Source organism: Mirounga angustirostris, unplaced genomic scaffold (assembly GCF_029215605.1).
Source record: "Mirounga angustirostris isolate CCGP_5_RB_7025 unplaced genomic scaffold, mMirAng1.0.hap1 SCAF_5, whole genome shotgun sequence".
Taxonomy (NCBI): Eukaryota; Metazoa; Chordata; class Mammalia; order Carnivora; family Phocidae; genus Mirounga; species Mirounga angustirostris.
This window is the reverse complement of record NW_026991713.1, coordinates 162968180-162993055: the sequence shown is the minus strand read 5'-3', so window position 1 is coordinate 162993055 and position 24876 is coordinate 162968180. Positions and strand designations below refer to the sequence as shown.

At 53.7% G+C, this 24876-nt stretch overlaps 2 protein-coding genes across 5 annotated transcripts; both read left to right on the top strand.

The window, feature by feature from the left end:
* Positions 1 to 10726: 10726 nt before the first annotated feature.
* Positions 10727 to 17843, top strand: LOC123844604 (keratin-associated protein 10-2). 3 transcript variants are annotated; one of them, XM_054507581.2, is made up of 7 exons: positions 10727 to 11159; positions 11412 to 11447; positions 12226 to 12369; positions 12546 to 12701; positions 16804 to 17332; positions 17487 to 17569; positions 17679 to 17843. In XM_054507581.2, the coding sequence occupies exons 2-5, from the start codon at positions 11442 to 11444 to the stop codon at positions 16915 to 16917; spliced, it is 420 nt and encodes a 139-aa protein (XP_054363556.1). In that variant the 5' UTR covers positions 10727 to 11159; positions 11412 to 11441; the 3' UTR covers positions 16918 to 17332; positions 17487 to 17569; positions 17679 to 17843. The 3 variants fall into 3 exon arrangements, with proteins under 3 accessions (XP_054363556.1, XP_064449025.1, XP_045731232.1); XM_064592955.1 differs by having other exon boundaries at positions 10727 to 11178; XM_045875276.3 differs by having other exon boundaries at positions 10727 to 11447.
* ALDOA (aldolase, fructose-bisphosphate A) lies at positions 17684 to 23068 on the top strand. 2 transcript variants are annotated; one of them, XM_045875274.1, is made up of 9 exons: positions 17684 to 17842; positions 20259 to 20385; positions 20471 to 20682; positions 21258 to 21312; positions 21410 to 21570; positions 21931 to 22014; positions 22141 to 22315; positions 22478 to 22677; positions 22766 to 23068. In XM_045875274.1, the coding sequence occupies exons 2-9, from the start codon at positions 20274 to 20276 to the stop codon at positions 22859 to 22861; spliced, it is 1095 nt and encodes a 364-aa protein (XP_045731230.1). In that variant the 5' UTR covers positions 17684 to 17842; positions 20259 to 20273; the 3' UTR covers positions 22862 to 23068. The 2 variants fall into 2 exon arrangements, with proteins under 2 accessions (XP_045731230.1, XP_045731231.1); XM_045875275.1 differs by lacking the exon at positions 17684 to 17842 and adding an exon at positions 18362 to 18953.
* The last annotated feature ends 1808 nt before the right edge of the window (positions 23069 to 24876 follow it).

The following is a 24876-nucleotide window of genomic DNA, read 5'->3' as shown; positions in this document are numbered from 1 at the left end:
GGGTATCAGAGTGGCTGCCGGGTTTGAAGAGGGTGAGGAAACCCTGCCTCTCTGAAAACCCACCAGGAAGGGGAGGATGCTCCCGCCCTGTCCCTCAGGCTACCTGGCCTCTCCTGGCCTCCCCTAAGCACTGGTCACTTTCTTTTTCTTCAGGTCTATTATCTTCTTGGCTCCCCTTCCCCGAGGGCTTCACAGAACAACAGTGGGAAAGGTCCTTCCCCAGTGGGAAAGGACCCCAGGGATTAGCTGGTTCAAACCCCTCATTCACCTGCGAAGAAACTAAAGCACAGTGACTTGGCCAGGGTCACACTGCATGTCCGAGGCCCAGCTGGAACCCCGCCGGCCTCTGAGCCGCTGCTCACCCTTTCGTGCTGCCTTCCTGGAATTTGGCCTTCCTGTCCTGAACCCCACTGTCCTCTGGGCTTCTGCATGACGTGGGGCCTGTACCCAAACCGTACTTTGGTTTCCAGGCCTACCCTAAGGTACACCTCAATAAGCAACCCCACAATTTGTCTTTGCCTGTCCAAAGACCATTCCATTTCCTCCCCAAAAGAGAGGCAAAGGGCTGGATTTGCAATTTTGTGCTGCCCTCTAGTGGCAAACGGGAGGAACAGCCTGAGAGGTCTCCGGCCTTTGGCAGGAGTTAGGGACAATTTAAGGACAATAGTGCACCTAGCTTCTTGACCCCAAGGCTAACCCTAACCCTAAGGGGGAAGAGGACCCAACTTCTTGAGTGTTTACTACGTGCTGGGCATGAGGCAAGGTGGTTTATGTTCATTCTTATTTAATCTTCCCAGATGGTCAATATTTGTTTTATAGACAAGAAATGGGTTCAGAGGGCGCCTGGGTGGCTCAGTTGGTTAAGCGACTGCCTTCAGCTCAGGTCATGATCCTGGAGTCCCTGGATCGAGTCCCGCATCGGGCTCCCTGCTCAGCAGGGAGTCTGCTTCTCCCTCTGACCCTCCTCCCTCTCGTGCTCTCTGTCTCTCATTCTCTCTCTCTCAAATAAATAAATAAAATCTTAAAAAAAAAAAAAAAAGAAAGAAAGAAATGGGTTCAGAGATTTAAGGAAAAAAAAAAAAAAAGACAAAAAACTTGCCCAAGATAACACAGCTGTGAGAACTGGCAAAACTGGATAGCTCCAAAGCCAAAGAGCGAAGCTGAGTTTGGGGGGAGGATGGGCGATGGTAGAGCACCGTAATGTGACTACTTGCTTCAGGACTACAAACCTGGTCAAGTCGTGGCTTCTCTCTGGACGACGTGAATTACAGCAGGCAGACACACTGTTCTGTCTTCCAGGAATTCACCTAGACACCCAAGTAAATTCTGCCTTCTGCCTGCTCCCTCTCCTACCTAAGTTTCCAAGATAGCTCACACATGTATTAAGCTGTGTCAAACAGGTCATAAATTGGCAGCAGAAGGGCCCAATCCAGCCCACAAACATGCTTTCTTCAGCCAGTATGGTGTTGCCAGGATAGTATTTTCTTAAATTCTAACTTACTTGTCAGTGTTTGCAAATTAGGAGATTTCACATCAAAGCTCAACTTCTTTTAAGAAAGAATCAGAAGGTCAGACAACATGGAGCCCATGTTCTAGCTCCATAATGCTGGGCTGGGGCCAAGCAGCTGTTACCCGATTTGATGGGCTGAATGTTGAGTCCTCCAGCTCACCAGTGATCCTCCACAGAGCCTACAGCCCTGTTCCTTGCAGGAGTCGGCCACCCCTATTTCACAGACATGAATTTACCTGATCCTCACACGAGGTCTCCATGAAGACCGGAAGGTGGGTGTTCTTAGTAAACCCATTTACAAGTGGTGGGGGGTGCTCTGAAGTTCAGAGAGGTTAAATGACTTGCAAAAGATCCCATAGCCAGTTTCTTTTGACTCTTAATTTCCCCCTGCTTGTGCGTGCACGTGCGTGCGCGCGTGCGCGCGCGCACACACACACACACACACACACACACTGCTTCCCTCTCACCACTAACTTCCTGAAAGCAGGAGCTCATTCTCCACCAGGCCTGGCCCAGGAAGGATGCCCTCACCCTGTCTTCTTACTTGGACGCCACCAAAACAGCCTCTGCTCTCTCCATCCGCAGGTTGGAGTGGTTCTGCAGGCCCCAGCAGAGGACAGTGAAGCTCAGTGGGAAGAAAATGCAGCCCAGTACAAAGAGTAGGGTCATGCCTGTCTGGGGTAGAGAAGGTGAGAAAAGGTGAGCATGAGAATGCACAGTGTCCCTCAGACCCAGAGACTCCCTTCACCCTGATAACCCAATGGCCCATGGGATCCACCCATCTGTAAGCCATCAAGCATTGTTCTTCCCTAATCTCTTTGGGATTTTTTAAAAACAGATTTTATTTATTTGAGAGGGAGAGAGAGCGAGCATGAGCAGGGGGAGGGGGAGCAGAGGGAGAGGAAGAAGCAGACTCCCTGCTGAGCAGGAAGCCCAAGGTGGGGCTCAATCCCAGGACCCCAGGACTGGGAGATCATGACCTCAACCCAAGGCAGATGCTTCACTGACTGAGCCATCCATGCGGCCCTCTTTGGGATCTTTATTGCAGCCTAAATATCCCCCATCCAGGACAGTTGAACATCCTTTTTTTTTTTTTTTATCAACCCATTCCAACAATTTCATTCATTTTCCCTGTAATCCCTGGAGCTGGTCTACACCTCCCAATCCATCTCACACTTTAAAATTTCTTCTCTTCATCCTTCAACCCTAAGGATGTGCCTGCTCCTTTTTATTAACTCCACCCCATCCCATCCTCTGCCCGCCTACACCTCTCCCTTCTCCTAGGTTCTCACCTCTGAGGGGCAAGGTGGAGGCTACAGAGGGAGGCTGGTGATTCTCATCAGCACCCAGAACTCGGAAAAAGGAAAGAGGGTGTTCAAATTGTAAAGATATTTGAAATTTAAAAATACTTTCTGAAAAAGAAAAAGAAAAACCAAGGCATTATCCCATTAACAAAGAAAAAAAACAAAACAAGAAAAAACAGAATCCCTGAAAACATACATTTTTACGTATATGTTATTTTTGTCTGGGAAAGTCTCCCTTCCCATCCACTCCAGGGAGGGGAGGGGTGCAGAAGGCCCAGGGGGGGTGCAGGGAGTTGGGGCCCGCCATCCTGCATCTCTTAGGCAGCTTTGAGGGGACCTTCTTTTAGGACACAAGGAAGGTGTCAAACTGCAAAGGCACGAGGCAGAGGCAGCTCGGCTGGGGCAGCTGAAGAGGACAGGAACAACGCGCTCCCATTGGTGGATGGGTGGCCGGTTTAGAACATGCTCTCCTCCCATTGGCCCAGCTCTTGACACATGTGCCCTATCATGTGCTTCCTGGCAGAGGGACCTCCCCTAGCGGGGGTGGGCTGTGCGGGGCCTCCTAACGCAGAACTGACCAATTAGAATTCGCCAATGGCTCGATGGACAGCTTCGTTTTGGGCAGAGTTGAAAAAGGAGCAAGGAAAAGGAACGAGGGGGAGAACGAGAACACCCTAAGGAGTCGTGGCTTTAAAAGACAGTACAGTATAGGATAATGGTTAAGATGGCAGTTTCTAGGGTGGGACCATCTGGGCTTCAAAATCAGACTGCGGATAATAAAAGAAACTGACTGTATGTCTCCATTTGGATGAAGTTCAAAACAGGCAGAATATCTTCGGTGAAAAATCAGAATAGCACTCAACTTGCGGGGGGAGGTGTTGACGGAGGGGAGACCCCAGCGAGCCTTCTGGTGTTGGGAATGCCCTTATTCTGATCACGAGTGTACACATAGGTAGGCGTGCCCTTAAAATGTGTGCACTTTATTTAAATTAAGCTGGAATTAATTTTTAAAATGCTAAACAAATTTAGGCTCTTCCGTTCCCTGAACGATGGTGGGCCAATCCCTGTGGACCTCAATTCTTCATCTGTGAAGTTGGTTTAATAATAATTCCGGGTCATTAAATGCTACTTCTAGAGCATTTACTATGGGCCAGACACTGATCCTAGTGCTTAAAAATATCAACTCATTTCCTCATTAACAGAGGAACAGCTTTGTGGGTTATTATTGTGTCTATTTTACAGGGATGGGAAAACAGAGGCACAGAGAGGTTTGGTACCTTGTCCAAGATGACACAGGAAGTGAACGAGGTAGGATTTTTTAAATCCTATTTTCTGACTACATTGGAAGGCAGCTATGCTCACCACTATACCACCAATGCTTCTGACTGCATTGGTCTTTATAATGTTAAGCAGATATAGAAAACTCATAAACTCATTTTCCTAAAGGAACTGCAAGGTTAAACAACAACAACAACACATTATTTTGATACAATTTAAACATCAGTCACAATTTCAGAGCTTATCTCTGTGACGGTTCTTGCTTTTTTAGCTACTCCATTTTCCCCCTCTAGATAGGACTCTGAACATCAAGTTAAAGGTTAAACCAAGAGCAAGATAAGATTGCCTTTTTTTAAGATTTTATTTATTATTTGCGAGAGAGAGAGAGCATGAGCAGGGGGGAGGGGCAGAGGGAGAGGGAGAAGTTGACTCCCCACTGAGCAGGGAGCCCGACCCCAGGACCCTGGGATCATGACCTGAGCCAAAGGTAGACGCTTAACTGACTGAGCCACCCAGGTGCCCCACAAGATAAGATTTTTTTTTAATGAAGATGGTTCAAATTTTAGAAACAAAGTTAATAGACAGTTTTTATTCCAATATTCTCTTCAACTTTTCTTGTCTACATTTTTTTAAGATTTTATTTATTTATTTGAGAGAGAGAGAGCACGAGCAGTGGGGAGGGGCAGAGGGAGAGAGAGAAGCAGACTCCCCGCTGAGCAGGGAGCCCAATGCGGGGCTCGATCCCAGGACACTGAGATCATGACCCGAGCTGAAGGCAGACGCTTAACCGACTGATCCACCCGGGCGCCACAAGGTAAGATTGTTAAAGATGAAGCCTTTAGTTGCCTTATTAGTGGCCATTCTCCCCACCAGCTTCTCACCATCCGATCAGGACGCCTTGCACTGGCTGCATAACCCACTGTGGGTAACAACTCAAGTTGGAAAAATTTGGTTTAGAGCACTATTTCTCCACCTTTTTTACCCATTATTCTCCCCTAAGCAGCCTTTTTTAGACATTTTGTTTCCTAATCACCACTCATCATGAAATTTTGATAACACAGATATACTCTGTATCTGTGCTTAATATACTAAAAAGAGATTTTTTGGTTTGGTTTGGTTTGGGGTTTTTTTTTTGCCACCAAGAACCTGTTTCTGACCCCTTGGGGGCGATATTACCCTGTCAAAATCCATTAGAGCCATCACTCCGGCTCAGGTTCTGAGCCACGTCATACACACCGTCTCAGCATCCAATGAAACACTAGTAGTCCCATTCCACAGATGCATGCAGAGAGACCTGACATTAATTATCGAGGATTGAAAGGGCTGGTAAATGGATCGGGAATCCAGAGTCCTACAGAGATCCTAGCTAAGCCACGTAATTATCTTTTTCAAAACTGTGCTTTCTCACATGGAACATGGTGGGATTGGTCCAAAGAGGTTTTCTCTAGGGTTTTGTTTGTCTGTTTGTTTTTGCCTTATTTGACCTAATAATAGCAAACATCTGTACAGCACATACTAGCTTTCAGGCACCAATCTGTGCCCTCTACATATACTAGCTAACGTGGTGGTCACAATAACCTAAGGAGGACATACCATTATTACTTTCCATTTACAGAGGAGGGAATCGAGGCACAGAGAAGTTGTGTGATTTTCTCAAGGTCACACAGGCAGTTAAGTGGGCATAGCTAGGATTTGAACCTAGTAGTCTGATTGGCAGAGTACCCACTCTTAACCATGCAATTTATTTTTTTATTTTTAAAGATCCTATTTATTTATTTGACAGAGACATAGCGAGAGAGGGAACACAAGCAGAGGGAGCAGCAGGGGGAGAGGGAGAAGCAGGCTTCCAGCCAAGCAGGGAGACCGATGCGGGGCTTGATCCCAGGACCCTGGAATCATGACCTGAGCCGAAGGCAGACACTTAACGACTGAGCCACCCAGGCGCCCCTTAACCAAGCACTTTAAAAGGAAACTCTTCATCACTACTGAAAATAGAAAGCCAGTGTCAATTGCTGTAAACAGAAGGTAACCAAGAAATAAATACAATGAAAAAAAGTGTTCTAACCTTCAAGCTAGATACTTTCACCTGCTCCGCATTCTGAGCTGGAGGCCTGCACTCCCTTTGTTAAAGACAAGACGTGGCAAGATAAGCACGGGTAGAGAGGTGTTAAAGGGCTTCTGGCAGCAAAATGAGACATGCTCCTGTAATAATCAGAAGTGTTGAAGAGGAATTGGAAAGAGAATAGCTTTTGTGCGCGGGCGCCCACTTCCTTGCAGATGGGTGTAGCATGTTAAATAAACCCAAGACCAGACGCGTTCCACACACTGTGATCCCTCATCAGAGCGTTCTAGGGGTGCCCCTGAACTCCTCGGAGGAGGAGGGGAGACTGCACCAGTTCGGGGGGGGGGGGGGCGGGGGGTGGTGCAGCCCTTGGGACCACGCCCCCAGAGAGGGGTTAGGCGTGGGTGACGCTCCCCAGGTGCCCGTCCAGGCTCCAGGGACTCGGGCCGCTTCCCTGCCCCAGCCTGGCTCCCCAGGGCAGTCTCTCACCCCCACGCGTCCTCACACACCTGTCACACAATTCACCCGGGGCCTGGAGTTTACGGTTTCCTGCTACTCCAGGCTCCTGAGTCCAAATGCTGTCCTGCGCATCCTCTCTGCCTGGGTTCTGCGCCGCCTCGGCCCTGGGAGGTGTGCAGGTGTCTTAAGCACCGGAGGCTGTGAATAAGTAAACAATAAGCAGCCAGAAGTGGCCTGTTTCCCACATGATACCCAGGGAAGGGTCCAATTCCCCCCACCCGTGCTCTGGGGAGAGTCCCGCCCAGCAGGCCAGAGCATCTATTATTTAGTGCTTTTATTGTACCTGTCCCAGGCTAGGCACTGTTTAAGCAAGCCCAGTCCCACCCTTTATCTGTGCAGTAGAAAAAGCTGAGGGGGAGGATAGATGAGTGGAGTGAGAAAAGGAAGAGTTTGTCCAGGCCCTTTTTTTCTGCCATAGATTGGCTGTGTGACCTTGGTCAAGTGTCAGAACCTCTCTGAGCCTCAGTTGTATACCCACAAAGTTCCATTGCCTGAGCTCAAATCCTAGCTCTGTCACTCACTAGCCAGGAGAACTTGGGCAAGTGCTTTATCACTTCGTAAAATGAGGATAGGGACTGGAGCAGTACCTCTCCCTCGGGCTGCTAGGATGAGTGAATGACATGTGTTCCGATGTGGCCCCTTGTAAATTTTCACTGTGATATGCATTCCGAGTTGTTCGGGTTCTATTTTTTCATGAGCCCTTGTTCTATGCTGGGGACTGTACATAACCTTTCCTCCGATCATCACGAGCCCTCTTGCATCTTAGGTGATCCCTACTTTCCAGATGAGCGACTCAGGCTCCATGAGGTCAGCTGACTTGCCCAGGGTCACACAGATACGCAGTGGCACAACTAGAATCCATTGCCTGACCTAAAATTCTTTTCAACCAGGTCAGGATTCTTTTCTATCTATAAAGTGGAAATAATGGCGGGGCCTGGTGGCTCCGTCAGTTAAGCGTCTGCCTTTGGCTCTGTTCATGACCCCAGGGTGCTGGGATCCAGCCCTGTGTTAGACTCCCTGCTCAGCAGGGAGTCTGCTTCTCCCATTCCCTCTGCCCCTCCGCCCTCGCTTTCTCTCAAATAAATAAATAAAATAGAAAAAATTAAAATTAAAATAAGTTGGAAATAATTGTTCATGCCACTCAGGTCTACTGTTAGGATTAAATAAAATAGAGTCTGGGAAGAGGGTTTGATTGACGTTTGCTCTAGCTCTGGTCATCTCGACTTCTTTTTTTTTTTTTTTAAGATTTTTTATTTATTTATTTGAGACAGAGAGAATGAGAGACAGAGAGCATGAGAGGGAGGAGGGTCAGAGGGAGAAGCAGACTCCCTGCCGAGCAGGGAGCCCGATGCGGGACTCGATCCAGGGACTCCAGGATCATGACCTGAGCCGAAGGCAGTCGCTTAACCAACTGAGCCACCCAGGCGCCCTGGTCATCTCCACTTCTTATTCCCTGGGCGTGACTACCTGAGCACAGGCCTTTCATTTTCCTAAAAGGACGCTGATAACCTCTGGGAGGCAATATCATCTGATGTCCATAGGAGGGGCCGAAAGTCTAAGATCAAAATCAGAGCAGCCGGGTTCCATTCCCTCGCCTGAGGGCAGGCCTGGCTGGGTTTCTCTCATCTCCTGGGTGTTCAGTGGGTCTCAGATCTCCCACCCACCGCACGAGGACTGAGAGTACATCATCTTTTTCTTTCCTTCCTGGGGTCAGTGCAAAACTCCACACGATCATATCTGACATCTCCAGCTTTGAACTTGAGGGAGAGGGAGACCTTATGGTTATTTGGCTCTCGTGAAGTCAGTTTCTTCCTGCCTCCAACAAATGGTGTGATGTGGGCAGAAGTGGCCTTGGCAAAGTGGGTGCATACATCACCCGTCCTATTGGTTTGTCTTGCAGAGAGCAGGCCCGGTGCACTGCCCACCATCCTGCATAACGTATGAGCCCATGGTAGGAACAGAATACCATCAGCAGTGAGTCTGACCACTGCAGGCCATGGATGTGTCCAGAGGTCTTGCCAAGGCTGACATCTCTCTGTTGGCAGGAACAGAACAGAGGAAGGGAGTCTGTGTCACTTGAAGCCTTTCCTGGGGCTGGGGTGGGAACTGGCCTCATCTTGGGCTTCGGGATTCTGCAAAGAAGATGGGGCAGACAAAACAACAGCCCCAAGAAGGCAACCTGACTCTACCTTAGAGTCAGCAATGGTGACACTGGGGACAGCTAGCTTCCTGTCTCCTGGGTTTGAAGCTCCCTCTGAGAGCGCTGGGGGTGGCAGAGGAGGGATGGGACTCTGTCAGTGTGGTTGAAGGTGAGAAGGGAGATTTGGCAACCAGGGACACAAACCCTGGTGATTTCTGGGGTTGCCTCGGGGTGCTGGAAATCCCCAGGGGCAGCAGCAGGGACGAGGTACATGGTGGGGGGGACATGGACAGAAGTAGGTATATGGTGGTACTGCTGATGTGGGAAAGAAAGGCAGAAACAAACTATTAAATTTCCTACAGCTCATCGACAAGTCCTTGAAACAGGCAGAGTGACATTCCTCTAGGGACTCAACTACCTCGATGTTGACACTTTGCTAAGGGCAAAAGACAATCCTAGCCCATCCCCCACCTCCCAGGATCCTGTAAGCCTACTTTAACATATAAAAATTCTTTTGGAAACTTCCTTTATCTCTAAACCCCCCAAGATACATGTTGGCAATCATCCCCCAAGCATATGGCCCACTGATACACATCTGAAGGGTCTCATGAGTAAGGTTTTATTAGACGGTAATAAGTGACCTTTCCCCAACAATAGCTAGCCCCCTCAAGGTCCTGGTAACCTTGCTTCCAAAATTCCTTAGAGACTTACGCTATTCCCTAACCCTCTCCCAACTTGAAAGTATATAATGGGCCACTCCTCATGACCCCATTGCCGCTCTTTCTGTGGGAGGGTCCTGTCCCCCGTGCTTTAATAAAAACCACATTTTTGCACCAAAGATGTCTCAAGAATTCTTTCTTGGCCGTCAGCTTCAAACCCTAATGTTCTTTCCAACATCACTGCTTTCAGGGGAACAGGGCCAGATGCAGTTATTGGATGAAGTCTGAGGCCTTGGTGTGCTTACATGAGTGTACAGAGTGCAGTCATGTCTGTGTATATCCCAAAGGGCAGGAATGCAAGTGGGAGGTCTGAGTGGCTTGTGAGCCATGGGACCAGGGCATCTCGATAACTACCCTTCATTGGTGGATGGCATTGGATTTGATTCATTCTTAGAATCAGTGAGTACTCGCTGGAGGCCCCCAAGACCACACCAACTGCCAGGGCTTGTGATATGGGGATGAATCAGACCCAGGCACTTGTTGTCTAACCAGGGAGCCAGGCACCGAAGGGGAGAAGTCAAATACATAGTCCTCAGTGCTGGAATAGGGCATGCATATAAGGTGCCCAAAGCAGCGACCTCCCCCGGAGGTTGGCAGGGAGACCTCCCTGAGGCAAAATTGAGCAGAGGCTTGGAGGATGAGGGAGTTCTTCAGGGGGAAATAGGGGAAGGGTGTTCTAGGCAGAGGGAACAGTATTTGCAAATGTGTGGAGCTGTGGAACCCTTTGCTCAGGAACCTTGAATAGATCCTATGGTGGAAGACTGGAAGAATGCTGGAACACGGAGCAGCCTTACTTATTTGTTTACAGATTATCTGCTCCTCCTCCCCCAGTGGAATGTGTGCCCCATGAGGACAGGAAATCTGTTTTATTCCCTGCTGGAGGCCGAGCCTAGATGAGATATGATGTAAATGAACAAAGGGAAGAGAGGAGGGGCCCAGACTAGATAAGGTGGACAGTCTGCTAAGCATTTGAACTTTGTCCTTTGGAGGACCTTTGTCCTTCGGAAGGTTAAAATAGAAAAGGGACAGGATCTGAGGTGGGTGGCAGGAAATGACTTTGACAGTGACCGAAGGTTGAGGAGACCCGCCCAAGTCTTAAACTGGAGCACAGTCAATAAAAAATGAGTGGGGTAAAGTTGAAAAAAAAAAAAAAAGTAGAACGCTATACAATTGACAAGTTAGCTTTGATTTTTACAGCATCCCCGTAAGGCAGGAGTTTCCCCGTTCTGCAGAGGAGGAAATGGATTCCGCGCGGCTCAGTGACTTGGCCAAAGTCACCCAGCACGTGGGTGGTGCAGCCGGCGGGTCGGTGTTCCCTTGGTGGCGCCGCAGGACCCAGCACGGGATGAGGACCCGACCCGGGCAGGTGGCAGCGGGGAAATCGCCTTTTCCGTTCAGTACCGGCGGGAAAACCCAGAGGACCGCGACTAAGAGGGGCTGGCGGCCGCAGAGCATCGGGCCAGGGAAGAGCGGCGAGCGGCGGGGGGACGGAATTTGGGTCTCGGCGGCCGCCGTAGGAGCGGCGCGCGGGTCCCCATGGCAACGGCCAGACGCAGCGGGAGCTTCTGGGCGGCGGCCGATTGGACGAGCGAGGCGCGGAATCGGCGAACTGCCCGCGGCCCCGAGGGTGCAGGCGCCGGGGACCGGTCACTGGAGGGAGCCGGGGGGTGGGGACAGCCAGGGGTGTGGCCGGGTCAGGCTGGGACCTGCGAGGGGGACGCCGCCCCGAATCCCCGGACCCCCGATCCCCACTGTCCGGACCAGGAGCCATCGTTCGGCCTCAGTTTCTCCAAGCGGGAATTGGGGGGGGGCGGAGTGGGCATCCCAGTCCAACGGCCCATCTCAGCCTCTGAGACCCAGGACTTTCTCTCCTCTGCAGCTCCTGGACTGACTGGCGCTGTCCTGACCCATGGACGTGAGTCCTAGGCCCCTTACCCTTTTCTGGAGCGGCCCCCTCAGGGCCTTAAACTCGCCTTGGAGCCCGAGCGCAGACTGGAGAGGGGGCTGTTTACCCAACAGAGACCCTTCGAGCTCAGGACCAGGGCTGTGAGAGAGTGCCCGGAATAGACTTCACACGGAGAGCACATTCCCGCTCTTTCTGGCAAGATGAGAAGCTTGCCAAGTAATCAAGGAGGCTTTAAAGGCATCCCAGGCTGAGGGCACAGCTTGGGCGAGACTCGGGGCAGGGAGACTTCAGTCTGGCTGGAGTATAGAGGACGAGGGAGGGAGAGGTAGGCAGGGCTAGACTGGGGCTTTGTCACTGAGATAAGAAGTTTGGCCTGAGTCCGTGGGAGACATTGATGGATTGTAAGGAAGGGAGGGTTACACAACACGGCTGGTGTGGAAAGGGGCAAAACTGCAGCTTGGAAGACATTTAGGGCCTGAGGGATGGTAAAATAGGGCCGAGGAATCAGAGACAATAGGTCTGTGTGGAGAGGCATTCTGAGAGGAAGATCAACAAGTCTTGGAAAATTCTCGAACGACCAGCAGGTACTGATGGTCCTGAAAAGGGGGTGATTGGGAAAAGTCACGTTTGGGGAACAGGATAGTGTAGTCCTAATGACTCTCTCCCCGCCATCTGGTGGCTGTTCCTCCTCTCATCCCAGCCGCGTCCAGGTGTCCCTCCTGGTATTTTTGTGCTTTCCGCAGCCCCTCCCACCTCCTTGTCACCCCTTCCTCCTGTGCTTGTGCAGGCCTCCTCTAGCCCGTGGAATCCCACCCCGGCTCCCGTCAGCAGTCCTCCCCTGCTGCTCCCCATCCCTGCCATCGTGTTCATCGCTGTGGGCATCTATTTGTTGCTGCTCGGAGTAGTGCTGCTGGCTAGGCACTGCCTACTGGTGAGGGGCCTGGCGGAGGCCGAAGGGGGGCTCCGGGGAAGAGGAAGCGGTCAGTCAGTGCCCTCATCGGCAGGCCCTTACGCTGAGGCTCCTTTGCCATTTAGCCGCCGCGTCCATCCCTCCGTGCCGCGTCCCCTCCTCCCCCCCCCACCATCCTGCCCCTTTGCATCCCCTAGGCCCATGGTGGCTGCACCGACTGCAGCTCCCCCTGCAGGAAGCAACGTGCCTCCAGGCCCCAGGACTGTTGCTGGACCTGTGCAGAAGCCTGCGACTTCCCTCTGCCTAGCCCAGCCCACTGCCTGGACGCCTGCTGCCCCCAGCCCACGGAAGCGGTGAGTTCCCATCCCAGCCCTGGCGCCCTGAGCCCTGACCCAGGCCCTCTCTGGGCATTTCTTTTGTTGGTGGTGTTCAACAACATGGATTGCTGAGCACTGGCTCTGGGGACCGGGTCAGTTGGCGACAGTCAAAGACACCGTAAACAGCACATCGCATACTTTCTGGTGCTACTTGGAGGAAAGAAAACAGGGTGGCAGCTGGGGACCGGTGTGTAACCTGGAGGGCACACTGGCTTCTGAAAATGGTGGTTAAAAGAAAAAACAAGCCGGCACAGAGCTCCTTCTGTTCACCGAGTGAGTCCAGCGCCCCAGATTTTGTGCCACTTTATTGACATTATCATTTACTCAACAACCCCGAGAGCTGGGTATTTTTAGAAACCTAGATACATATAGTTCTGAGTATGAAAAGCATTGATTACAAAGTGTGCATGTAGAAATACATCGAAGGCACCAGTCAGCGTATAAACCGGCTCTGTAACCAGGGCCACTATGTTTTGTGTGAGCCCTCATATACTGAAAGACTGCTCTCACTGCTCTGTTATCTACCCGTATTCGGCAAAGATGCAGTCATGCCCCAAATACTCTTTCATCACTTCTGCTACCTGCCCTTTTTGACTTGACATCACACCTTGACCTCCTCTCCGTGCCTGTGTATGTAAGGGGGAAGTATTTCTGTCCTTTTGCAGGGGGAGGAGTTGGCGGAGGGAGGTTCAGTCGCTTCTACAATGTTACATAGTAGAGTGGTGCACAGTAAATTGCTCCATTGTGTGTCGAAATAGAATCCTCAGGGAGAAGCCTGGCTCCTGGAGGGCAGGCCATTTTCGCTTTTGTGGGTTGAAAGATGGTAAATGTAATTGACCACCTTCCTATTTGGGGCTCGGATTTAAGACACCGAAGCTCTTGCCCCTGAAGTGGTGACCTTCCCCAGGAGGAAAGCGGGAGGATGAAAGACAAGCAAATTCATAACTTGGGCTGGCCATAGTTGGTCAAATTCCCAGGAGATGTTTTGAGTTTTGAAGGAAATTATGGGGCAAGGGGCTCTCCTCTTACAAAAAAATCTGCTTCTGGTTTCCTAGGGATAGCTGGGAAAGGGAGACCAGGACTGAGGCTAAGGGGGCAAAGGGGAAAAAGAAGACGGCCCTGGGTCTTAAAAACTCCCTATTTTATAGGAAATGCTCAATTACGAAGCGATTTCTGGTCCCCTGTCGGGGGCACGCTGCTCCTTGCCCCTTCTGTCAGTCTGGGCCTCTCCTCCTCGGTCAGGGTGAGGTGCAGGGAATTCCAGACCTGGAGACCTCAGGGCCTGATCCACCCAGCTTCTGCCAGAGCCAGGAAGGAAGGATTCTAGAATGGCCACAGGGCAGGGCAGGATCGTTCTGTCCTTGAGCTGTCTTTGCACGAAGTGCAGTAAAGTGCCTGTTCTTCAGTTTCCTTGTAGTAACAGTAACAACCACAAATATGACAAAGCTCTTGCCTACTTTACAGCTGTTAGAAACAGCCTTCCAGAGGCTGGAGTGACTTACCTGAGGCCCAGGCCGGGACGCAAACCCAGATTTCTCTTCCTCTCCGGGGGAGATACCTGCCTGCTCTGGGCTTTCACCAACCATGTGGCAAGGATCTCATTCACTCGTTCACCCATTCTTTCACCTACTAAAGATCTATGCAGTCATCGTTGAGGCACTGTGCCAGGCCCTGGGGGCTCTGCGAAAGAAGCTGGACAGGGTCCCAACCCACACAGGGCTTCCACTGCAACGAAGGGCAGAGAGGAAGAAGTAGGCAGTTACGCTAGAGCATGAGAAATGAAGTGATACATAGTGCGGTAGTTGGTTCTCAGCCCTGTGTGTGATCAGAAGCGCAGGTGGGACAGACACAAAGCCAGGCATCCGGGCCCCACACCCAGTAGGTCTAGCCAGGGCCGGGGCCGCGGAGAGCGGTAGCAAGAATCGCTGCCTTTTCTGGAGTGCTCCCTATGTACTAGGCATCGGGCTCAGCTCCTTCCCCTGATGCCCCACCGTGAGCCTCTGACGCAAGCATTCAGTTGGTTTCAGAGATGACCGAACTGAGGCTCAAAACATGAGTGAGCCAAACCTGGGCCTGGATTTGATTCAAATCTGGGCCTGAGCTCTGGACACCAGAGAAGGCGGGCCGTCACAAAATCACAGGGAAAGGAATCAAAGCCGAAGCTGCAGAGCCTAGAGAGACACAAGGGTTAACAGGCTGGTGGCATTCTTGTTTATGTACTGAAGTAGCAGATTCCTTCCAGAAGCCACATGGCTGCTTGTGAGAGTCGAGAAATCCATTAGACAGTTATTAATGACTAGCTCTAAACCCTTCCAGTGGACAGAGCCCAGAAATGCTTTTAATACCCTCTCCTCCGAGGTGAGGGTGGCGGAGGCTCTCTCAGCCACCAATGCTGCGCGCAGAATGACAGTGTGGTCCTCCAAAACCTCAGAGCCCACTTCATCCCAAACTGGGACTCCCCAGGGACGCCCCAAACCACCCCTTAGTCAGATACAAGGACACCGCTTCACTCCCCCTTCCGCCATGATGCCTGTAGCCTCCTCCTGGAGAGACAGTCCTGCTGACAGCCTCACCAGCCCAGGTCAGACCCCTGTCCCTGCAGCCAGCAGATCCCCTCCCCTCACTGGAGCACCTAGTGATATCTGATCTCACCGGTTGTCTGACAGCACACCCCCAAACCTCAGCTGTTTCGAAGGTCATTCCCCTATTCCTGGCTTGGCCTGGCATCTGATTGAGGTGTGCAACTGGGACTGTCAGCTAGTTCAGCCTCAGGCCTCAAGGAGCCAATCTCCTGGCACGTCCGGGGTGTGTCCCACTCCAGCCACTTGGCCTGACTCCAGCCCATGCATGAAGCAGTCGCAGATCACCCCTGTCACCGGGCAGGAGAGGAGTAGGCTGAAATAGACCAGTTCTCCCTTCTTGTCATGAGGGACATGCTGTCCTGTTCCCCAAGAGTCAGACCCTTCTTTTCCCCCCAGGAGCTGAGGAGTCCTCTTCTTTCTTCTTTGCCCAAAGAGGGGAAAATGGTTTGATTCATCTACTCATTCGACATTCATTTGTATCTCACATACCTGCGGAGGATAAGTCCTCATGCTAGCTCACTGGTGACATGAGATGAACTGTCCCTGTCCCCACAGACCCAGAAAGAAGCTTATAGTTCTGGCTCTGGGGGGCAGTGGAGTCAAGGGGGCTCTCCCTCTCTGAGCCTCCATTTCCTCTTTTGTAAAGAGGCCCCCTGCCCAAGGTTCTGATAAATAAAAGAGAGGGGACTCTTGAAAACATTAAAAAAAAAAATCTGCCAATTACCATTTTCAAAGACAACTGGGAGATTTTTCAGAATCATTCATGAATACAGTCTTGTGCTTGCAGGGAGTAGGTGCTCAAAAATATTGAAAGAGGTCCTGCAGTTTGGTCTCATGCCAAGGAAGAAAACAGAACCAAGTTCTTTTTTTTTTTTTTAAAGATTTTATTTATTTATTTGAGACAGAGAGAATGAGAGACAGAGAGCATGAGAGGGAGGAGGGTCAGAGGGAGAAGCAGACTCCCTGCCGAGCAGGGAGCCCGATGCAGGACTCGATCCAGGGACTCCAGGATCATGACCTGAGCCAAAGGCAGTCGCTTAACCAACTGAGCCACTCAGGCGCCCCCAGAACCAAGTTCTTTTTATCATAGAAGGAAAACGTGTGTGTGCTCTCCCTCGTCTCCTCATTTGGAACTGAAGGAGGCCACAAGGATATAGTAGAACCAACTTTGAGCTGAACATTGGGACTTCATGGAACAGGGCTACTTGATCTCTCAGTCTCCTTGCCTATAAAATGGGAAGAAGGAAAGAACCCCCTGAATAATTTCTTCCAGCTCCTGAGCTCAGTTGTTTGGAACGCCACCTCCTTGCTGATTTCTCAACAGCACAGGGAATTGATTTGTTCCCAAGAAATGGTAGATGGTACCCTCTGTTCCACTGGGCAAATGGGGCTTCCCAGGCCTCTCTGTTCCCTTCTCTCCGGAGAGGGAAACAGCTTGGGGGACTGGTCACTGTTCCTCCTGCCCCCCTCCCTCACCCCTCTCTCCTCTCCCTCAGGCTTGGGCCCCTGGCTGTCCCCGCTGCTGTCCGCTCTGTGACTGTGCCTGTGCTTGCCAACCTCCTGACTGCCAGAGCCTCAACTGTCTCTGCTTCGAGATCAAGCTCCGATGAGGCCCCAGAGTCCCTGCCCCTTGGGGAGTGGCCAGCCCCCAGGGCCTACATGCCCTGCTCCCTGCCCCGCTCCCTGACGGGGCCTCCAGGCACCTTTCTCCAGGCCCCTGGAACCACAAATGGCCTGCGCAGCTCATCGGCCTGGGAACCAGCTGTGGAGAGCCTGGCTCCCTGCAGAGCAGGACTCAAGAGAGCCGCTGGCCATTTGGACTGCAGCCCCTTCTGAGGGCCAGGAGGGAGAGGGGCTAGCGCCCTGCCCATCTCTCCTCCTTGCCACATAAACTATTATAATTGAAGGTGAGGGTGGGAGACACTGCTCACCACAGACCACCTCATGGGACAAACTTGAGCCTGGAGTATCAGGATATAGGAGTACCAAGCCACACAGTGTCCATGGACTCTTGGTTATCTTGAGGTGAGCATCGCGCCTGCATCTGCTCTCCCGCCAAAGGCATGGTCTCCCCAGAATCACAAGAGCCATCATCAGGGCCCAGAGGGGAGGGAGGTTAGAGGAGGAGGCAGGGAGGGCCACAGATCCGAGTCTCCTCTCCTCTTCTCCCTCCCCACAGATCCCTGTGCAAAGATTGATTTCTCTTGACAACCTCTGAGGGCTTCAGGCTGGATTTCCAAGGAAATGTCCTCCAAAGTACCGGTGAGCCCCTGCCCCCCAACTAGGGCAGGCCCAGGCCTTCCTCCCCCTTCCCTCACTGTAGCCCCACGCTGGCATGAATGTCAGGGGCTTCATGTTTCCCTAAATATAGGTCCCTGCCAGCGGATCCGTGGCAAGCAAAGGGCAGGGGTCACCGGAGGAGGTTGCAGACGTGGACTGGGGGGAGGGCGGGAGCCGCCTTATAACCCAGCCCGGGAGCGGCCCGGCTCACTCGCTGCTGACCAGGCTCTGCCCGCTCCTTCTGCCACCTCGCAGGTGGGCGCCGGCGGGACGCAGCGGGGGCTGGGAGGGGCGGGCGGCCTACGGGGTCCAGGTTAGGATGAGGGGGTTCGGAATGTATCTGGGGGCTGACCAGCTAGGGACAGGTTTGATTTGGAGGGGGAAGTCAGGTCCCAGGGAGACGTTTTCGCGGGGCTCCTGGCGCCGCGTCCCCAGACTCGGGGGGACGAGCGGTGGCGGCGGCGGCAGGTCGGTCGGCGCCGGCCCGGGGCGGAGAGCGCCTGCGCATGCGCGGCGAGGCTGGCCCGCTGGGCCCAGAGCCCGTGAGCCCGACCCGCGCGGCCGGGGCGCGGACACCCGCGCGGGCGGGCCTCCCGGAACCGCTGCCCCGCCGCCCTCTCGGGCTCCTCCCGGTGCAGCCGCTCTTCCGCGCGGACTGATGACCCAGGGAGGGGTGGCCCCGCGCCCCTGAGCCCGCAAGGAGAGCCTGCGGGCGAGGCCGGCCGACGCCCGACCTCCGGGTGTGCCACAGCGTGACACACGCGGCCATCAGCGCCGGCCGGAAACTGGGGCTGCCCCGGGCCGCCCGGCGGGGGCTGGGCGGGGAGGCTGAGCCTCCATCTTTTCAGGCTCTTGCACCCCCTTCCCCCCTCCCCATCTCCTCCGGTGCCCCAGTCGGCTGAGTCACGGCGCCCCAGAACGCGCCAACTGGGGGGGGGAGAGGAAGAGGGAGGGGAGGGCCCCGGCGACCCGCAGGATGTGGCCCGAGTCACGTCCTAGGGGGCCGGGGGAGGGATCGTGTTCTCGCCGCGCTGTCCCCGCCCAAGCGCCGCCTCCGGGCTTCGCCTTTCGGGGGCGGCCTCTCCACCGATCCTCGCCTGCAATTGGACGCCAGGGCGCCTCCCGCCCCCTTCAAGGGAAAAAAACCCGGCGGAGGCTGGCGCCGTGCCCTTATAAAGCCCGGCGCCACCTCCCTCCTGCCCGCCCCCTGTGCCGCCCCCTCGGGAGCTGAATAGGCTGCGTTCCTCCTGGAACGCGCCGCAGAACCAGGGTCCTGGTAACGACTGCCGCGTTCGCTCGTTCAGTCTGCTCGTCGGCCCGCCGCCTCCGCCGCCGCACCCCGCAAACCCGCCCCCTCCCGTGCCAGGTGAGCGCCCCTCGCCATGCGCGAAGGTCAGGGACCGTGGAGAAGGATCCTGGGGGCCGTCGGCCCCCCCTCCCCCAACCCCGGTCCCAGCATCTCTCGCGCCCCACTACCACGCACACATAAGCTCTCAGCCCGATTCCGCAACCCTCTCCAGCTTGAGCTCTCTCGGTTTGCTGCGCAATGCAGCGGCTCCGCGCGCTGCGTCATGGCGAGGGAGGAAGCAGGACGAGATGAAGGGCCATTCTCTCTCTCCTTTACTTGCCGGGACCCCAGGTGCAAAGCGTTACGGCCCCCTTGCCTCTGCGGGGATCCTAAGAGGCAGCAAGGGATGGGGGCCAGCTCATAAAACTGACTCAGGGTTCCCGAAAGCGTGGTTGGGCCCTGCCCTGGGAGGTGGGCACCCCCGGCGAGGAGGGGAAACCCCTTGGAGGCGCCTGATGGCCCTTAACACTTTCTGTGTCTTTCCTTATTGGGTGACCTTGATGGTGAGCCTGGAACAGCTGCAGCCGTGCGAGCAGACAGGAGCACTTTCAGGGGAAGGGGTGGGGCGCTTGCCTCTCTACAATTCTCTCACCCTGTATGAGCAGTGAGATCGGCATACCTTACCCCTTTCCGCCACCCCGGCCTCGACTTCCTCTGCTGCCCTTTCTTGGGCTTCTGATTACCCTCCTGCCCTTTCTTCTAACACCCTTTTCCGAACGCCCTCCCCCAACCCTGGTGGAGAAGCTTGACCTTGGGATGTCCTTGAGGCTTTGGAGCCTAGGCCAGCCCTGGGATCTTGGGTGGATTGGAAGGCCCTGGCAGTCAGAAGATCTGGGTTCTAATCTCAGCTCTGGCCCTTGTGCTGTGGGACTTGAAACACAGAACTTTCCCTTCCCTGGGTCCTTGGGTTGGGCCCTCTGCCTATGTACCCCCTCTAAATTCTAAATTACTCCAGTTCGGTTCTGCTTCTAGGCAAGGTGACCCCATGGCAGAGCGCAAGCCAGAAGGGTCCGGCTTCTACATGACCCGTCTGTCCATGGCTCTGGCCTATTGCATTGCCCCAGATGCCAGTACGCAACCCCACCCACAGCTGGGAAACACCCAGCAACAGACAGTGTTAGGAAAGGTACAGGAGGCAGGCCTAGTATAGGGAAGTTGGGTGTAGGGGAGGGCTGGGGACAGGAAGTGGTCAGATACCTCCCTGTATGGAGCAGGGGAGGTAGGGAGCCTTTATCCCAACCTCCAGGCAAGGGGCCCTGCTGGTTGGAAGACCACAGTGAGTGCCCGCTAACCAGTCCTCCCCTATCGGCCTCCTTTGCCCAGGAACTGACTGGCACCATGCCCCACCAATACCCAGCGCTGACCCCGGAGCAGAAGAAGGAGCTTTCTGACATCGCTCACCGCATCGTGGCTCCGGGCAAGGGCATCCTGGCTGCAGATGAGTCCACTGGTACGGGCAGGACGCGGTAGGAGGAGAGCCTAGGGTCAAGGGTGACCGGCTGACCCCCTTATTTCTGTATGCTGCCCCCTCCCAGGGAGCATCGCCAAGCGGCTGCAGTCCATCGGCACTGAGAACACAGAGGAGAACCGGCGCTTCTACCGACAGCTGCTGCTGACCGCCGACGACCGCGTGAACCCCTGCATCGGGGGCGTCATCCTCTTCCACGAGACTCTCTACCAGAAGACAGATGATGGGCGTCCCTTCCCCCAAGTGATCAAATCCAAGGGCGGTGTTGTGGGCATCAAGGTGAGGGGGCGGGGTCTCAGGATGTGAGAGGTGAGAGAGCGCTCCGGGAGAGAAGGCCAGAGTAGTAGGCTGGGGATGGATGTTGGGTGGGGTCTGCCCCAGATCACCTCCAAAGCATATGTGAGAAAAGCTACAAACTTAGGGGACCTGCTTGGCCTGTTTTTAATATTCTATTTTTGAGTAATCCCTACACCCAACCTGGGGCTTGAACTCACAACCAACCCTGAGATCAAGAGTCACAGGCTCCACTGACTGAGCCAGCCAGGTGCCCCTGCTTGGCATTTTTAATCCTTGTAATTCTCAGAGCACGGTATTCCCTTCATCGTACAGAGAAAAAAACCAGAAGCCCAAGGCAGTGATGTGTGCGGCTCACCGAGTTAGTAAGTGCTAGGAGCCCAGGCTCTGTCCGATCACATCCCCATGTATTTTCCCTCCTAGGATCAAGTATTGTAACTACGTGAAAACGTTTGCAAAGCGAGATACCGCTTGAGAGATTAAGGAAAGTTGAGGGCAGAGTGGAGTACTAGAGGTCCCTTCCCCCGCCTTACGTTGTTGCCCACCCCCCCCCCCAACAGGTGGACAAGGGCGTGGTACCTCTGGCAGGAACAAATGGCGAGACTACCACCCAAGGTGAGAACTGCTCTGCTCCCTGCCCTCCAGACCTACCCCTCCGGGTGGCACCCATCCCATCCTCCACCATGCTCTGACTCTTCTGCTCCCCATCCAGGGCTGGATGGGCTGTCTGAGCGCTGTGCCCAATACAAGAAGGATGGAGCTGACTTCGCCAAGTGGCGCTGTGTGCTAAAGATTGGGGAACACACCCCCTCAGCCCTTGCCATCATGGAAAATGCCAATGTTCTGGCCCGTTACGCCAGCATCTGCCAGCAGGTGGGCCGGCGGGTCCCCAACAGGCCACCTCCCACCTCCTTTTTGTTCCAGAGTGTCAGCTAGCCTGCCACCCATCTGTCAGGATACATGCCCCCTTCCCCCCCAAAGGCATCTGTTCTGGATCCTCACCAAGCTTCCGGCTTGGGCCGGTGGAGGATACTCGAGGGCTCTGTGAACAGAGGGGCAGAAGAGGGATTGTGTGGGTGGCTTGGAGGACATGCCTGTCTCCTGCAGTCCACTGAGGGCTGTGAAACCATGAGTCTCTGTCGTTGTGGACAGAAGATTGCTGGTGACTGTGGAGAGCTGTGGGTGGGCTCCAGGTTAGGAGGCCTCATGGCTACCCTGTCCCTCACTCCACAGCATGGCATCGTGCCCATCGTGGAGCCTGAGATCCTCCCTGATGGGGACCACGACTTGAAGCGCTGTCAGTATGTAACCGAGAAGGTAAGGTGCCTGCCTGCCTGGGCAGTGTGGTGGCTGGGCAGCTGGGCCGGGGGCCTTGGGGCTGACCCCTGTCCCTACCCCGCCCCCAACTCCACCCCGATCCACCTTGGCCCTGCTCTGCTATAGGTGCTGGCTGCCGTCTACAAGGCTCTGAGTGACCACCACATCTACCTGGAAGGCACTTTGCTGAAGCCCAACATGGTAACCCCAGGCCACGCCTGCACCCAGAAATATTCTCATGAGGAGATCGCCATGGCAACTGTCACAGCCCTGCGCCGCACAGTGCCCCCCGCTGTCACTGGTGAGACCCACATCCTCCTCTTGACCTCTCGGAGGTAGATGAACTGCACCCACAGTCTTTAAGCCCATTTGGTCAGATTTTCACGTCAGTTTCTAGAGGCTGCTACCAAACCCCAGGTCTTTGCCTACAACCGCTTACCCCACTTTACCCCTTGTTCTGCAGGGATCACCTTCCTATCTGGAGGCCAGAGTGAGGAGGAGGCATCCATCAACCTCAACGCCATCAACAAGTGCCCCCTGCTGAAGCCGTGGGCCCTGACCTTCTCTTATGGCCGAGCCCTGCAGGCTTCTGCCCTGAAGGCCTGGGGTGGAAAGAAGGAGAACCTGAAGGTTGCCCAGGAGGAGTATGTCAAGCGAGCCCTGGTACGGATGGGACTGGATGGAGGTGGGCAGGGTGTTGGGGTGGATGGAATTCTGATGAGACCTCACTCTGGCTCCTCTCTCCTCTTAGGCCAACAGCCTCGCCTGCCAAGGAAAGTACACCCCAAGTGGTCAGGCCGGGGCTGCAGCCAGCGAGTCCCTCTTCATCTCTAACCACGCCTACTAAGCGGAGGTGTTCTAAGGCTGCCCCCTCAACACTCCAACCCCTGCCCCCTCCCACACTCACTCTTGAAGAGGGGGCCTCACCGGGGCTCCAGGCTGCTCTTTCCCATCACTTTGCCTCGCGCGTGACATTGGTGTGTGGTGTTGTCTGTATATGCTAATTCCATCGCTCTTTCCAGTCCACTGCCAATAAACAACTATTTAAGGGGGAGTCTGCTGTCCATGTCTGGTGTTCAGGCCGGGGAGGGCCAGGGGAGGTGGCAGAGCCTAGAAGAGTCCTTTCTGTTTGTTCTTGCAAGGCAGGAGAAAATCGAATGGATTGGGAGAGGACCTTCCTACATTGTTTTACGCTTGTCCAGGGCTTCAAGAAGAGAGCTTGTGAAATTTTCTTCCTACCATCAAGGGCTTCGCCCCCTTTTGCCAGCAGCACCTGATAAAGCTCACAGTTGGGGACTATGTGTATAACTGTTAGGCTCAGCTGCACTTTTAGACCCAGAATTCAGAGATACAGAAGGCCCCTGTGACAAAAACCGTCACAAAAGCCAACATTTCCCGAGTGCTATAAGCCAGGAGACAGAAGTGATCTATATGAGTAGGTGCTCACGCTTAAGGCCGTACTGCCTGAGATTGCCCTTTCTTGATGAAGACAAGATTATTAATACCTACGTCCTTCATCTACACTGTTGAGCTGGTCTGTTTTCCCATCTTAACAGGAGATGGGATTAGAACTGGCTTCTTAATCTTCTTTGGGCTGGGGAAGCCGTTGACAAACCTGGAATCCCTTTCCAAAGCGGCCTCAGCAATACAAACAACTGTGGGGCTCAGGTTCTGGGTTAAGCCCTGAGCCAACGTAGCTGCTGTATTCCATGTAGCCAGAATGAAGGCCCTGCACTTAACACCTTGGACCCTTCCCTGGTCACCCAGGCTGAGGTGTAGCAGTAACTGCATCAGCTCTTCTGAGCTGTTCAATTAGATCCTGGTCATAACCGGGGACCTCGTGAGTCTTGCCATTTCCTGAATTTCCTGATAGGAGGCCCTTTCCTGTCTGAGCTTACCTCTAGAGAGAAAAAATAATCTTGACTATTGTGGTCTCTCTGGACTTAACCGAATCCCTGTAGTGATGCTCATAGAACTGACTGACTAGGACCTTCTAGGAGTTTAAGGACTCGGTCCTTTCCTTCAATGCACATTTGCATTGTGCATTGAAGTAAAGGACCGAGTCCTTAAAACTCCTTGCATTGTCCAAACCCACTCTTAGTGCTCCTCTAAACTTTGGCCTCACTTCTGTGCCTAGCCTCAATTCTCTGTGAAACCAAGTAAAGCAAATAAAAATGGAAGGTCAACAGAAGATAGTAAAAAGGACTTTTCAAAAGGGAGCAGCCTGTGCAAAGGCTCAGACACCACAAAGTGTGCTTACAGACCATCATCTTAAATGTCAGTTTGGGGCTTTGGACCTTTTATAAAAGAGTGAATTCCAGAACGTGTAAGTGATAGGTGGAGAAACTAGAACGGATTCCTTAAAAAAAAGGAATACAACTTGGCGGACAAGAGGAAGCAACTGAGGGATGTCGGGGACTCTTCTGGAATCAGGGAGGTCACGTTGACTGAGATGTAAGCTAGGTGTGAGCAAGGTGGCCTCCTTTCTGCCTCTCACTTCAGAGGTCCTCTATGGCAGAGAGTTCTCCGGGGCCGTGGAAAGAGATTTGGACAGGATTCCTCCGTCCATTGAACACATACTTAGGTATGCCTACTGTGCCCGGCCGTGTTCCAAGCACTGGGGCCGCAGGAGTGACCCTCGGGGACTAATGGGAGGCCGACGCAAACATAAAATCAAAGCGTGCAACGAAGTTACAAGCGGAGCCGCAGCTCAGCTTGCTTCCCTCACTGAGACCCGAGGGGAGCGGACCGAGGTGCCCAACGGCCCGAGCAGCGCCGGCCCGCTGGCCCGGGTCACCCCCGCCCGCAAGCTGCCAACATCCGGTTCCATAGCTCATTTCCATTCTTAGGCTCGAGAGGTGG

Coding starts and splice junctions, on each gene's coding strand:
- ALDOA (XM_045875274.1), top strand. CDS start 20,274: ATGCCCCACCAATACCCAGCGCTGACCCCGGAGCAGAAGAAGGAGCTT. Junction 21,571..21,930: donor ACGCCAGCATCTGCCAGCAG/GTGGGCCGGCGG, acceptor CTCACTCCACAG/CATGGCATCGTGCCCATCGT. Junction 22,316..22,477: donor AGTGCCCCCCGCTGTCACTG/GTGAGACCCACA, acceptor CTTGTTCTGCAG/GGATCACCTTCCTATCTGGA.
- LOC123844604 (XM_054507581.2), top strand. Junction 12,370..12,545: donor TGGCTAGGCACTGCCTACTG/GTGAGGGGCCTG, acceptor TGCATCCCCTAG/GCCCATGGTGGCTGCACCGA. Junction 12,702..16,803: donor GCCCCCAGCCCACGGAAGCG/GTGAGTTCCCAT, acceptor CCTCTCCCTCAG/GCTTGGGCCCCTGGCTGTCC.